This window comes from Balaenoptera physalus, assembly GCF_965194825.1.
Source record: "Balaenoptera physalus genome assembly, chromosome: 11".
In the NCBI taxonomy this organism is placed as follows: Eukaryota; Metazoa; Chordata; class Mammalia; order Artiodactyla; family Balaenopteridae; genus Balaenoptera; species Balaenoptera physalus.
In genome coordinates, this window is record NC_138896.1 from 25,507,611 (window position 1) to 25,521,863 (window position 14,253).

General features: G+C 41.3%; 1 protein-coding gene across 4 annotated transcripts in view; it reads right to left on the reverse strand.

The window, feature by feature from the left end:
* EFHC1 (EF-hand domain containing 1) overlaps window positions 1-14,253 on the reverse strand; it is a 59,348-nt gene continuing 45,095 nt past the window's right edge. For 3 of the 4 annotated variants that reach the window (XM_082411676.1, XM_082411673.1, XM_082411675.1), the window contains 3 exons: window positions 2,183-2,288; window positions 1,610-1,816; window positions 1-222 (listed from right to left, as the gene is read on the reverse strand). In XM_082411676.1, the coding sequence (XP_082267802.1) occupies window positions 151-222; window positions 1,610-1,816; window positions 2,183-2,288 (385 nt within the window). In that variant the 3' untranslated portion in view covers window positions 1-150. Of the gene's footprint in view, window positions 223-1,609; window positions 1,821-2,182; window positions 2,289-14,253 lie in introns of all 4 variants that reach the window. The other variant, XM_082411674.1, reaches the window with a different exon arrangement.

Sequence of the window (14,253 nt, forward strand, 5' to 3'; positions counted from 1 at the left end):
TCCTACAAGATCCAATTTAATTTAGACTTCAGTGGTAAAAGAACCAAAAAGGAAATACAATTTCAAGAGCTCTGTAAATGCCTCTATGAAGAGTACAGGTATACATAGGCCCAACCTCAAAATACTATGCTGCGTTCTGTCCTCAGCAGGTCAGTCGGAGAAAGCACGGACAAAGTTATAGTAGTCAATCTTGTCTTCTCCGTGAGAGCACATCCTGATGAGCTGCGGGAGAGAGAAGGGGATCCCGTGAGAGACAGACGGGCTGCTTTCAGCTCAGCTGCAGAGCGCTCTTTAGTGCCTGTCCCCTGCCTTTGTAAACCAGCTCAGGCTTTTTATATCCTCGGCTGATTCTGAAATGACCCTGTAAACTGGGGAGGTAGGTCAGAGTATCCCCATCTTCACGAAATCAAAGCTCAGATGGAGTAAACGGCCTGCCCAAGGTTTCAGGTTTAACGTTTATAAGAGCACTGTCATTTCCAAAGCATTTTTGTTCTTATATTCAATTACAAGACTTTGTCCATCCAGTCAGCACAGAGTAAGACTTAGAATAGCAGGTTGCTGCTATCACAGCCTAACAGAAAAATCTAGTCATGTCACTGCTCAAACCAAGTCCCCTGAAACACCTGTGAGTGGCAGTAAGCACACTGATCTGCTGTGGCTACATTAAGGACGTGTGCAAATCCATCCCGCCCATGCTTTCCCTGTCCCACCTCCCCTGACTTCAGCTCCTCTCTCTCAGGTCAGGTCACAGATAGCACAAATGACTTAGAAATCGAAGGCTGGGTGTGCTGTCAGCCTGAGACTTGGGAAGCTAGATGGGCGTTTGGCCCACTTGAACTGCTTCCCTCACTCCTTGCTAATGTTCCCGTCTGAAAAACCCTCGTCTCCAACCTAGTCACACTGGCCCCAAACAGAAGGCTTCCCTAAATGAGTCCTAACTTCCAAACATCCCTTTTTGCTAACGTATCATTAAGAAGGACTACAGCATCACAATGTTCTTAATCAGTGAGAATGTCTCAATAACATTAGCCACCATCGTTGGCAACTGTGGGAGAAAGTTTGTCCCGACTTCTAGGGGAACCCTGGTCAAAGGGGTTTATAATGAAAAAGAGGTATGAAATGCCCTCTTCAGCTCCCTCATGGAAACTCTTGGAGGAGATCGTCCGTGTCATCCCTCCACTGGCAGCTGACCATGGACCCCTACTGGCGGATGCTGCCGTCCAGGGCAGCGGTCACGCCCTCTCCCACGCCAGCCCTACTGATGGGCTAACGTAGGCTGTGAAGGTGTCAAAGGCTCCCACCATCCTGCTCAGTCCAGCTTTTCAATCTGCCCTTGGCAGCCACCCTCCTTTAGCCCTGACATGGCTCACTGGCCGCTCTGTGCTGTCTGGCCCCTGCCCACTTAAAGAGATGCCCTACAGCAGCAGTTAGGAAAGGATGCCGATGCTAGAGCCGAGGGCAAATGCCATAATCAGGACCAAACAGCAGATCTGATGTGAACACCCCAAGTCTTCCCCAGTTAAAACGAAATACAAATGCAACTGCCTTTGGGAACGAGTGAGCGGTGCCCAGCCTCTGCAATCAACCCCCAAGAGGAACTCGTACTCACCTCCTTAACCAAGGAATCGTCAACGGGGAGGTGAAAAGAGTCACAGATTTTAAAGAACGTCTCCCTGTCCACATGTCCTGAAGCTTCCTTGTCATAAATTTGAAACATCTTGCGGATATTGTCCCTGCACGGGCGATCTTTCCCTTGCTTCTGGATCGTGTCTATCAGGGCCTCCAGTTCCTGCACGCCTGGGTCCTCTTCCGTTTGCTGGCTATGGAGAGAGGAGATGGATGGATGTGGGGTTTATTCTCGAATGGTCTTACCTCAGCGACCAAAGTTCTCACTTGGTGAAGTCGCGGAGGCATCTGATGACAAACAGCTCTGATGCTGAGCTGATCAATAACTGAACACTTGCCTGCAGGGGCTGGCAGATGGCTGAGCTCACGTCAGGAACCCCGACTAGGCTCAGCCTCCCTTGCTGCCGTCTATTAAATCCCTGCAAAGAGCCAAATCTACCACCACTACCACCCCCAAGTCTGGTGTCTGTGGGAGTCGCATGATTGTCATCATCTATGTTACAGCATCTAAAAATAAATGTTTTAGAAACAGACTTAAGAGTAGTATGATGGGGACTTCCCTGGTGGTCCAGTGGTTAAGAATCCGCCTTTCAATGCAGGGGATGCAGGTTCGATCCCTGGTCGGGGAACTAAGATCCCACATGCCGCGGGGCAATGAAGACCTGATGCAGCCAAATAAATAAATAAATAAATATTTTTAAAAATAGTAGTATGATGAAGAAATCAAAGAGGATCAAAAGGGAAATAAAATATCTAGAAGCAAAAATGGAAATACAGTTGACCCTTGAACAAAAGCAGGGTTTAGGGGCATCAACCCTTCACACAGTCAAAAATCTGCATATAACTTACGGAACAACCACATATTCGGAGGGCTGACTGTATCTGCAGATTCAACGCATTAAGGATTATGTAGTAGTATAATACAAATTTACTGAAAAAATGTGCATATAAGTAGATGACACAGTTCAAACCTGTGTTGTTCAAGGGTCCCCGGTACTACACACCAAAATTTATGGGATGCAGCAAAAGCAGTTTTAAGAGGGAAGTTTACAGTAATAAATGCCTACATTAAGAAAAAAAGAGGGAGTTCCCTGGCAGACCAGTGGTTAGGACTCGGTGCTTTCACTGCTGTGGCCTGGGTTCAATCCCTGGTGGGGGAACAAAGATCCTGCAAGCTGCATGGTGCAGGCAAAATAAATAATAGAAAAAAGAAAGATCTCAAATAAACAACCTAGTTTATACCTCAAGGAACTAGAAAAAGAAAAAAACTAAGCCTGAAGTTAGCAGAAGAAAGGAAATAATAAAGATCAGAGCAGAAATAAAGGAAAGAGAGACTAGGAAAATTATAGAAAAGATCAGTGAAACTAAGAGCTGTTTTTTAAAAAAAGATAAACAAAACTGACAAACTTTTAGCTTGACCAATTTTAAAAAAAAGAGAAAAGACTTAAAATCAGAAATGAGAGGAGACATTACAACTAATACCACAGAAATACAAAGGATTGGAAGAGACTTCTATGAACAATTACACATCAACAGATTGGATAACCTGGAAGAAATGGATAAATTCCTGGAAACATACAACCTACCAAGCCTGAATCATGAAGAAATAGAAAATCTGAACAGACCAATAACAAGTAAGGAGATTTAATCATCCTAAAAAGAAAACCCCAGGACCAGATGGTTTCATGGTGAATTGTACCAAACATTTAAAGAAGAATTAATACCAATCCTTCTCAAACTCCTCCAAAAAACTGAAGAGGAGGAAACACTCCCAAATTCATACTACAAGGCCAGCATTACTTTGACATCAACGCCAAACAAGGACACTACAAGAAGAAAATTACAGACCAATATCCCTGGTGAACACAAAAGTCCTCAACAAAACACTAGCATACTGAATTCAACAGCACATTAAAAGGATTGTACATCATGATCAAGTGGGATTTATCCTTACTATGCAAGGATGATTCAACATATACAAATCAATACACCACATTAACGGAATGAAGAATAAAAATCGTATGATCATCTCAATAAATACAGAAAAAGCATTTGACAAAATTCAACATCCTTTCATGATGAAAACTCTCAACAACTTAGGTATAGAAGGAATGTACCTCAACGTTATAAAGGCCACACATGACAAGCCCTAAGCTAACATCATACCCAGTAGTGAACAAGACAATGATGCCCACTCTGTAAGATCAGGAACAAGACAAAGATGCCTACTCTTGCCACTTCTATTCAACACAGACCTAGCCAGAGAAATTAGGCAAGAAAAAGAAATGAAAGGCATCCAAATAGGAAAGGAGGAAGTAAAACTGTTTCTGTTTCCAGATGACATGATCTTAATACCATATATTAGTCTTTAGAAAATGCTAAAGATGCTACCAAAAAACTGTTAGAAGTAATCAACAAATTCACTATACAAAACCAACATACAAAAATTAGTTGCTTTTGAACTTCCCTGGTGGCACAGTGGTTAAGAATCCACCTGCCAGTGCAGGGGACATGGGTTCGAGCCCTGGTCTGGGAGGATCCCACATGCCACAGAGCAACAAAGCCTGTGCGCCACAACTACTGAGCCTGCACTCTAGAGCCCGCAAGCCACAACTACTGAGCCTGTGTGCCACAACTACTGGAGCCCGTACACCTAGAGCCCGTGCTCTGCAACAAAAGAAGCCACTGCAATGAGAAGCCCGCGCACCGCAACAGAGTAGCCCCCACTTGCTGCAACTAGAGAAAGCCCGTGTGCAGCAACGAAGACCCAATGCAGCCAAAAATAAAATAAATATATTAAAATATTAGTTGCTTTTCTATATATTAACAATGAACTATCAAAACAAAAATCATGAAAACAACTTCATCTACAATAGCTTTTTAAGAATTACTTAGCAATAAATTTAACCAAGGAGGTGAAAGGCCTATACACTGAAAGCTGTAAGACATTGATCAAAGAAACTGAAGAAGGCAAATGGAAAGATATTTTGTGTTCTTGAATTGGAAGAATTAACACTGTTAAAATGTTCATACTATGCAAAGCCATCTATAGATTCAATGCAATCCCCACCAAAATTCCAATGGCATTTTTCACAGAAATAGAAAAAAAATCCTAAAATTTGTATGGAACTACAAAAAACAAAATAAAAACCCAAATAGCCAAAGCAATATTGAGAAAGAAGAACAAAGCTGGAGGCATCACACGTCCTGATTTCCAACCATATTACAAAGCTATAGTAATCAAATCAGTATGGAACTGCTATAAAAACAGACACATAGACCAATGGAATAGAACAGAGAGCCCAGAAATACGCCCACACATATATGGTCAACTAATCTTTAACAAGGGTGCCAAGAATACACAATGGAGAAAGGATAGTCTTCAGTAAATGGTGCTGGGAAAACTGGATATCCACATGCAAAAGAATGAAACTGGGGGCGGAGTCAAGATGGCGGTGTGGGAAGACACAGAGTTCCCATCTCCCCACAACTGGGGTGCCTGCTGGATGCTGGTGGGGGACCTCGATGCCCAAGGAGACAGAAGAACCCCCAAGCGAACTGGTAGGACGTCAGGGGACTGAGTGGGGAGAAGTGGAGGCCAGACAGGACCAGAGACCCTGAGGGGCGGCTGAGAAGGGGGAGGGGTTCCCACGCCTGGAGGGACCCTCAGGGGCTCAAATCGGGGGGAGCGCGCCCAGCATTTCCCCTGCCCAATTGGCCAGGGAAGTCTGCCTGACTCTCAGGCCAGGTCCTACGCCCTCAGAGGACCCCTGCAGGCCGAGGTGGCCCCAGGGGTGTAGGGGGAGAACAGGAGAGGCAGGTGGGAGGGGCCCTCCAGGACCGGCGGGTGTCTGCCCCACCCACTCGAGCCCAGGAAGCCTGCTGGGCTCCCAGGTGGGGTCCCCTGCCCTCTGAGACTGGAGGCAGGAGGGACGCCTGGGCCCCCTCTGTTGAGCCTAAGCCCCACCCCCAACAGCCTCCAGGACGTTTTCCAGCCCTGTGGGTCCTAAGCATAGGCCCTGCCCACCACCCAAACCCCACCCCTGCTTAGGCCCCGCCCTCCACAGCCAAGGCCTTTTCCACCTTTTTTTTTTAATTTTTATTTTTCTCCTCCTCTTATTTACTATTGTGGTTCTGTTTTACCTTCTGGTTGTTGTTTCATCTGTATTTTTATTTTTATATTCTTTCTAACATAGCTGTTAGTTTCCTAGTCTAATTATATTTTTTACTTTGTTATTGCTCTCCTTTCTTTTGTTTGCCGCCCCGCGCGGCTTGTGAGATCTTGGATCACGAGCCGGCGGTCAGGCCAAAGCTCCTGTGGTGGGAGCTCTGAGTCCCAACCACTGGACTAACAGAGAACCTCAGACCCCAGGGAATACTCATCGGAGTGAGGTCTCCCGGAGGTCCTCATCTTGGCACCAGGACCCAGCTCAACCCAACAGCCTACAAACTCCAGTGTTGGAAGCCTCAGGCCAAACAACCAGTAAGACAGGAACACAATCCCACTCATCAAAAAAAAAAAAAAAAAAAAAGATGACAAAAAAAGTACATCACAGATGAAGGAGCAAGGTAAAAACCTACAAGACCAAATAAATGAAGAGGAAATAGGCAATCTACCTAAAAAGAATTCAGAGTAATGATAGTAAACGTGATCTAGAATCTTGGAAATAGAATGGAGGCACGGATTGAGAAAATACAAGAAATGTTTAACAAAGATCTAGAAGAACTAAAGAAGAAACAAACAGAGATGAACAACACAATAACTGAAATGAAAACTACACTAGAAGGAATCAATAACAGAATAACTGAGGCAGAAGAATGAATAAGTGAGCTGGAAGACAAAATGGTGGAAATAACTGCTGAGGAGCAGAATAAAGAAAAAAGAATGGAAAGAATTGAAGACAATCTCAGAGACCTCTGGGACAACACTAAATGCACCAACATTCAAATTATAGGGGTCCCAGAAGAAGAGGAGAAAAAGAAAGTGTCTGAGAAAATATTTGAAGAGATTATAGTTGAAAACTTCCCTAACATGGGGAAGGAAATAGTCACCCAAATCCAGGAAGCACAGAGAGTCCCATACAGGATAAACCGTAGGAGAAACACACCAAGACACATATTAATCAAACTAACAAAAATTAAATTCAAAGAAAAAATATTAAAAGCAGCAAGGGAAAAACAAAAAATAACATACAAAGGAATCCCCATAAGGTTATCAGCTGATTTTTCAGCAGAAACTCTGCAGGCCAGAAGGGAGTGGCAGGATATACTTAAAGTGATGAAAGACAAAAACCTACAACCAAGATTACTCTACCCAGCAAGGGTCTCATTCAGATTCGACGGAAAAATCAAAAGTTTTTCAGACACGCAAAAGCTAAGAGAACTCAGCACTACCAAATCAGCTTTACAACAAATGCTAAAGAAACTTCTCTAGGCGGGAAACACAGAGAAGAAAAAGACCCACAAAAACAAACCAAAACCAACTAAGAAAATGGTAATAGGAACACAATAACTTGAATGTAAATGGATTAAATGCCCCAACCAAAAGACACAGACTGGCTGAATGGATACAAAAACAGGCCCATATATATGCTGTCTACAAGAGACCCACTTCAGACCTAGGGACACATACAGACTGAAAGTGAAGGGATGGAAAAAGATACTCCATGAAAATGGAAATCAACAGAAAGCTGGAGTAGCAATACTCGTATCAGATAAAATAGACTTTAAAATAAAGACTGTTACAAAAGATAAGGAAAGACAGTACATAGTGATCAAGGGATCAATCCAAGTAGAAGATATAACAATTGTAAATGTTTATGCACCCAACATAGGAACACCCCAATACCTAAGGCAAATGCTAACAACCATGAAAGGGGAAATCAACAGTAACACAATAATAGTAGGGGACTTTAACACCCCACTCACACCAAAGGACAGATCATCCAAACAGAAAATAAATAAGGAAACACAAGCTTTAAATGACACAACAGACCAGATAGGTTTAATTGATATTTATAAGAACATTCCGCCTGAAAGTAGCAGAATACACTTTCTTCTCAAGTGCACACAGAAGATTCTCCAGGATAGATCACATCTTGGGTCACAAATCAAGCCTCAGAAAATTTAAGAAAACTGAAATCATATCAAGCATCTTTTCTGACCACAACACTATGAGATTGGAAATCAATTACAGGTAAAAAACTGTAAAAACACACATACATGAAGGCTAAACAGTGCACTACTAAATAACCAAGCGGTCACTGAAGAAATCAAAGAAGAAATTAAAAAATACACAGAAACAAATGACAATGAAAACACGACAACCCAAAACCTATGGGACGCAGCAAAAGCAGTTCTAAGAGGGAAATTTACAGCAATTCAATCTCACCTCAAGAAACAAGAAAAATCTCAAATAAACAATCTAACCCTACAATAAAGCAACTACAGAAAGAAGAACAAGAAAACTCAAAGTCAGTAGAAGGAAAGAAATCATAAAGATCAGAGCAGAAATAAATAAAATAGAAATGAAGAAAACAATAGCAAAGATCAATAAAACTAAAAGCTGGTTCTTTGAGAAGATAAACACAATTGTTAAACCCTTAGCCAGACTCATCAAGAAAAAAAGGGAGAGGACACAAATCAATAAAATTAGAAATGAAAAAGGAGAAATCACAACTGAGACTGCAGAAATACAAAGGATTATAAGAGACTACTACAAACAACTATATGCCAATAAAATGGACAACCACGAAGAAATGGACAAATTCCTGGAAAGGTACAATTTTCCAAGACTGAACCAGGAAGAATTAGAAAATATAAACAGACCTATCACAAGTAATGAAATTGAAACTGTAATTAAAAATCTTCCAATAAACAAAAGTCCAGGACCAGATGGCTTCACAGGCAAATTCTATCAAACATTTAGAGAAGAGCTAACATTGATCCTTCTCAAACTCTTCCAAAAAATGCAGAGGGAGGAACACTCCCAAATTCATTCTAGGAAGCCACCATCACCCTGATACCAAAACCAGAAAAAGATATCACAAAAAAAGAATATTATAGACCAATATCACTGATGAACATAGATGCAAAAATCCTGAACAAAATACTAGCAAACAGAATCCAACAACATATTTAAAGGATCATACACCATGATCAAGTGGGATTTATCCCAGGGATGCAAGGATTCTTCAATATACGCAAGTCAATCAATGTGATACACCATATTAACAAATTAAGGAATAAAAACCATATGATCATCTCAATAGATGCAGAAAAAGCTTTTGACAAAATTCAACACTGATTTATGATTAAAAACTCTCCAGAAAATGGGCATAGAGGGAACCTACCTCAACATAATAAAAGCCATATATGACAAACCCACAGCAAACATCATACTCAATAGTGAAAAACTGAAAGCATTTCCACTAAGATCAGGAACAAGACAAGGATGTCCACTCTCGCCACTATTATTCAAGATAGTTTTGGAAGCCCTAGCCACGGCAATCAGAGAAGAAAAAGAAATAAAAGGAATACAAATTGGAAAAGAAGTAAAACTGTCACTGTTTGCAGATGACATGATACATAGAAAATCCTAAAGATACCACCAGAAAACTACTAGAACTAATCAATGAACTTGGTAAGGTTGCAGGATACAAAATTAACGCACAGAAATCTCTGGCATTCCTATACACTAACAGTGAAAAATAAGAAAGAGAAATTAAGGAGACAATCCCATTTACCATCACAACAAAAAGAATAAAATACCTAGGAATAAACCTACCTAAAGAGGCAAAAGACTTGTACTCAGAAAACTATAAAACACTAACGAAAGAAACCAAAGATGACAGAAACAGATGGAGAAATATACCATGTTCTTGGATTGGAAGAATCAATATTGTGAAAATGACTATACTACCCAAAGCAATCTACAGATTCAATGCAATCCCTATCAAACTACCAATGGCATTCTTCACAGAATTAGAACAAAAAATTTTACAATTCTTATGGAGACACAAAAGACCCCGAATAGCCAAAGCAATCTTGAGAAAGAAAAACGGAGCTGGAGGAATCAGGCTCCCCGACTTCTGACTATACTACAAAGCTACAGTAATCAAGACAGTATGGTACTGGCACAAAAACAGAAATATACATCAATGGTACGGGATAGAAAGCCCGGAGATAGACCCATGCACATATGGTCACCTAATTTACGACAAAGGAGGCAAGAACATACAATGGAGAAAAGAAAGCCTCTTCAGTAAGTAGTGCTGGGAAAACTGGACAGCTACATGTAAAAGAATGAAATTAGAACACTCCCTAACACCATACACAAAAATAAACTCAAAACGGATTAAAGACCTAAATGTAAGACCAGACACTATAAAACTTAGAGGAAAACATAGGAAAAACACTCTGACATAAACCACAGCAAGATCTTTTTTAACCCATCTCCAAAGTAATGAAAATAAAAACAAAAATAAACAAATGGGACCTAATGAAACTTAAAAGCTTCTGCACAGCAAAGGAAAACATAAACAAGACAAAAAGACAACCCTCAGAATGGGAGAAAATATTTGCAAATGAAACAATGGACAAAGGATTAATCTCTAAAATATACAAACAGCTCATGGAGCTCAATATCAAAAAAACAAACAATCCAATTAAAAAAAAAATGGGTAGAAGACCCAAATAGACATTTCACCAAAGAAGATATACAGATGGCCAAGAGGCACATGAAAAGATGCTCAACATCACTAATTATTAGAGAAATGCAAATCGAAACTACAATGAGGTATCGCCTCACACCGGTCAGAATGGCCATTATCAAAAAATCTAGAAACAATAAATGCTGGAAAGGGTGTGGTGAAAAGGGAACCCTCCTGCACTGCTGGCAGGAATGTAAATTGATATAACCACTATGGAGAACAGTACAGAGGTTTCTTAAAAAACTAAAGTAGAGCTACCATATGACCCAGCAATCCCACTACTGGGCATATGCCCTGAGAAAACCATAATTCAAAAAGAGACATACGTACCACAATGTTCATTGAAGCACTGTTTACAATAGCCAGGATATGGAAGCAACCTAAATGTCCATCGACAGATGAATGGATAAAGAAGATGTGGCACATACATACAATGGAATATTACTCAGCCATAAAAAGAAACGAAATTGAGTTATCTGTAGTCAGGTGGATGGACCTAGAGTCTGTCATACAGAGTGAAGTAAGTCAGAAAGAGAAAAACATATACTGTGTACTAACGCAAATATATGCAACCTAAAAAAAAAATGGTACTGGTGAACCTAGTGGCAGGGCAGGAATAAAGACGCAGACATAGAGAATGGACTTGAGGACATGGCGGGGGTGGGGAGGGGGAAGCTGGGGAGAAGTGAGAGTAGCATCGACATACAGCAGTTAGCTAGTGGGAAGCAGCCGCATAGCACAGGGAGATCAGCTTGGTGCTTTGTGACGACCTAGAGGGGTGGAACAGAGGCTCAAGAGGGAGGGGATATGGGGATATATGTATGCATATGGCTGATTAACTTTGTTGTACAACAGAAACTAACACAGTATTGTGAAGCAATCATACTCCAATAAAGATCTATTTAAAAAAAAAGAATGAAACTGCATCCCTATTTTATACAACTCAAAAAAATTAACTCAAAATGCATTGAAGACCTAAACATAAGACCCGAAACTGTAAAACTCCTAGAAGAAAACATAGGAAAAAAGGTCCTTGACACTATTCTTGGCAATGATTTTTTGGATATGACACCAAAAGCACAGGCAACAAAAAACAAAAATAAACAAGTAGGACTACATCAAACTAAAAAGCTTCTGCATGGAAAAGGAAATAATCGACATAACAAAATAATCAACAGAGTGGGAGAAAATATTTGCAAACTGTCTTCGTCCATTCGGGCTGCTATAACAAAAAACTAGAGACTGTAGTCTCTAGTAGTCTTTGTAGTCTCTAGTAGTCTTTGTTGTCGCTTATAAACAACAGAAATGTATTTATCACAGTTCTGGAGGCTAGAAGTCCAAGATCATGGTGCCACAGAGTCCATGTGGTGGCTAGTGAGGGCTCTCTTCCTGATTCATGGCCAGTGCTTTCTCACTGTGTCCTTGAATGGTGGAAGGGGGCTGGTCAGCTTCTGAGGCCTTCTTTATAAAGCCACTAATTACCTCCCAAAGGCTCCACCTGTTAATAGCATCACATCAGGACATCAACATGAATTTTGGGGGTACACAAACATTCAAACCATAGCACAAACCATATATCTGATAAGGCGTTAAGATGTAAAATATATAAGGAATTCACATGTATTCACATGAACTCATGTGAATTCAAGTTTTGCTACATGTGAATTCACATGAATTCACATGTAGCAAAAAACCCAAACAATTCGATTAAAAAATGGGCAGAACTGAATAGACATTTTTCCAAAGAGGACATACAAATGGACAATAGGTACACGAAAAGATGCTCAACATCACTAATCATCAGGGAAATGGAAATCAAAACTACAATGAGGAATCACCTCACACCTGTTAGGATAGCTATTAACCTCATACCTGTTAGGAGAGCAATTCCCAACAGTGGTGGGAATTCCCAACAGCCACTATGGAAAACAGTAAAGAGGTTCCTCAAACAATTAAAAATAGAGCTACCATATACTCCAGCAATCCCACTTCTGGGTGTGTATATATATATGAAGGAAACAAAATTAGTATCCCAAAGAGAAATCTGCACTCTCATGTTCTTTGTAGCATGATTCACAGTAACCAAGATATGGAAACAACCAAACTGTCCCTTGAGAGATGAATGGATTTAAAAAAGAAGTCCTGCTACTTGCAACAACATAAATGAACCTGAAGGACATTATGACTAGTGATTTTAGACATATTAAAAAATGCTGAACTCATAAAAACAGAGAGTAGAAGGGTGATTGCCAGGGGCTGGAGAGTAGGGGGAAAAAGGAGATGTTGGTCAAAGGGTACAAACTCAGTTATGAGGTGAATAAGTTCTAGGGACCTAAGGCACAGCATGGTGACCATATAGTACTGTATACCTGAAATTTGCTAAGAGAGTAGATTTTAAGGCATTCCCGCCACTCACCCACAAGAATAAACGGTAACTGTGTGAGATGGTGGATGTGTTAACTGACTTGACTGTGATAATCACTTCACAATGCATATGTATATCAAATCATCACATTGTACACTTTAAATATATACGGTTTTGTCAATTATATCTCAATAAAATTGGCAGAGGAGAAGTAGTATGATGAATTTGGAGCCAAGTTCCAGAATGACTGGTCTGGCCACTGTGTGCAATGGATTAAGGAAGAGAGTGGAGGTGGGCAGATGAGTCTGGAGGCACCGTGGGCGCCTCGGCAAACACTGGTGGGTACCTGCCCAATATTCACCCCCTCCTTTTTCCTAACAGAGCCCTCACTTTGTTTGGAGCAGCAATCAGGAGCGGCCGAGTGATACAGCTCAGACAATGAGATGTAAGGAGAAGTTGCTAAGTGGTGCTTCCGGATAAGCCCTTTAAAAACAGGAAAGACATGGCAAGATTGGCTTTTCAGTCTCTTACCCCTTTGTCCTTCCCCTCTTCCTGCCTGGAATATAGATGCAATGCTGGAGATGGAACACTCACTTGTAACCACAGAGAGAAAAGCATGAGGACAAAAGCTACTTGCTCAGAATATCTGAGGAGAGAGAGAAGTCAGGTCTCTGTTGGGCTGGGAAAGCTCTGGACCACTGACCTCCAGACACTGTGTTCCATAAGAAAACATAAAACTCCACTGGGTTAAGCTAATATAAATTTGTTTCTGTTGTTAGTGCTGCTGTTGTTAAGTTCAGATAAATGCAATTCCAAACTGACTGAGTGCTTTAAATTAGGAAATGGTGGTGAGAATGAAAAGAAGTCAGAGGTGAGAGATATTGCAGAATAAAATAAAGGAACTTAGCAGCATACTGAATATGGTGCAGAATAGAAGAGGAGGTTTCAAATCAAGGTAAATGGAGCCCTGAGGTGACCAAGAGAAAGAGGGGAGCCGACATTCACTGCTTGCCTCCTGTGTGCCCGACACCAGGCTGGTGCTTTACACACATGAGCACAACTCACTGTCATCGCCACTTGATGAGACGGATGAACAGAAAGAAGGAAGAAGGACGAGGGAACAGCAGGTGTGTCAGGAAGGTGAAGACAACAGTGGTCTCATTTTTAGCTGCACGAAGTGTGAGGTGCTGGTGGCTCAGCTGCACGGAGACCCATCGAGCAGGCAGACAGGAACCTGGGAGCAGAATCAGGAGAACGTCAGGATGGAGAGCGACTTATTCAGACACTCTGCGATGTGATGAGATCGTCCAGAGTTCAGAGCAAGAGAACAGGAGGACCAAAACCAGAACCCTGAGAAACACCAACCTAGCAGACAGAAATAGGAAAAAGATACAAAGAACAAGCTTCCAGGGAAGTAGGAGGAGTATCAGAGACTCTGACTTTCTAGAACTCAAAAGAAAGGGTTTCAAAAAGGGTGTGGTAAAGAGTAATTTACATTATATGTAGATCAATAAGGCTCAACACTAGACCAGGGGGTTGGCCCAGAGGCCA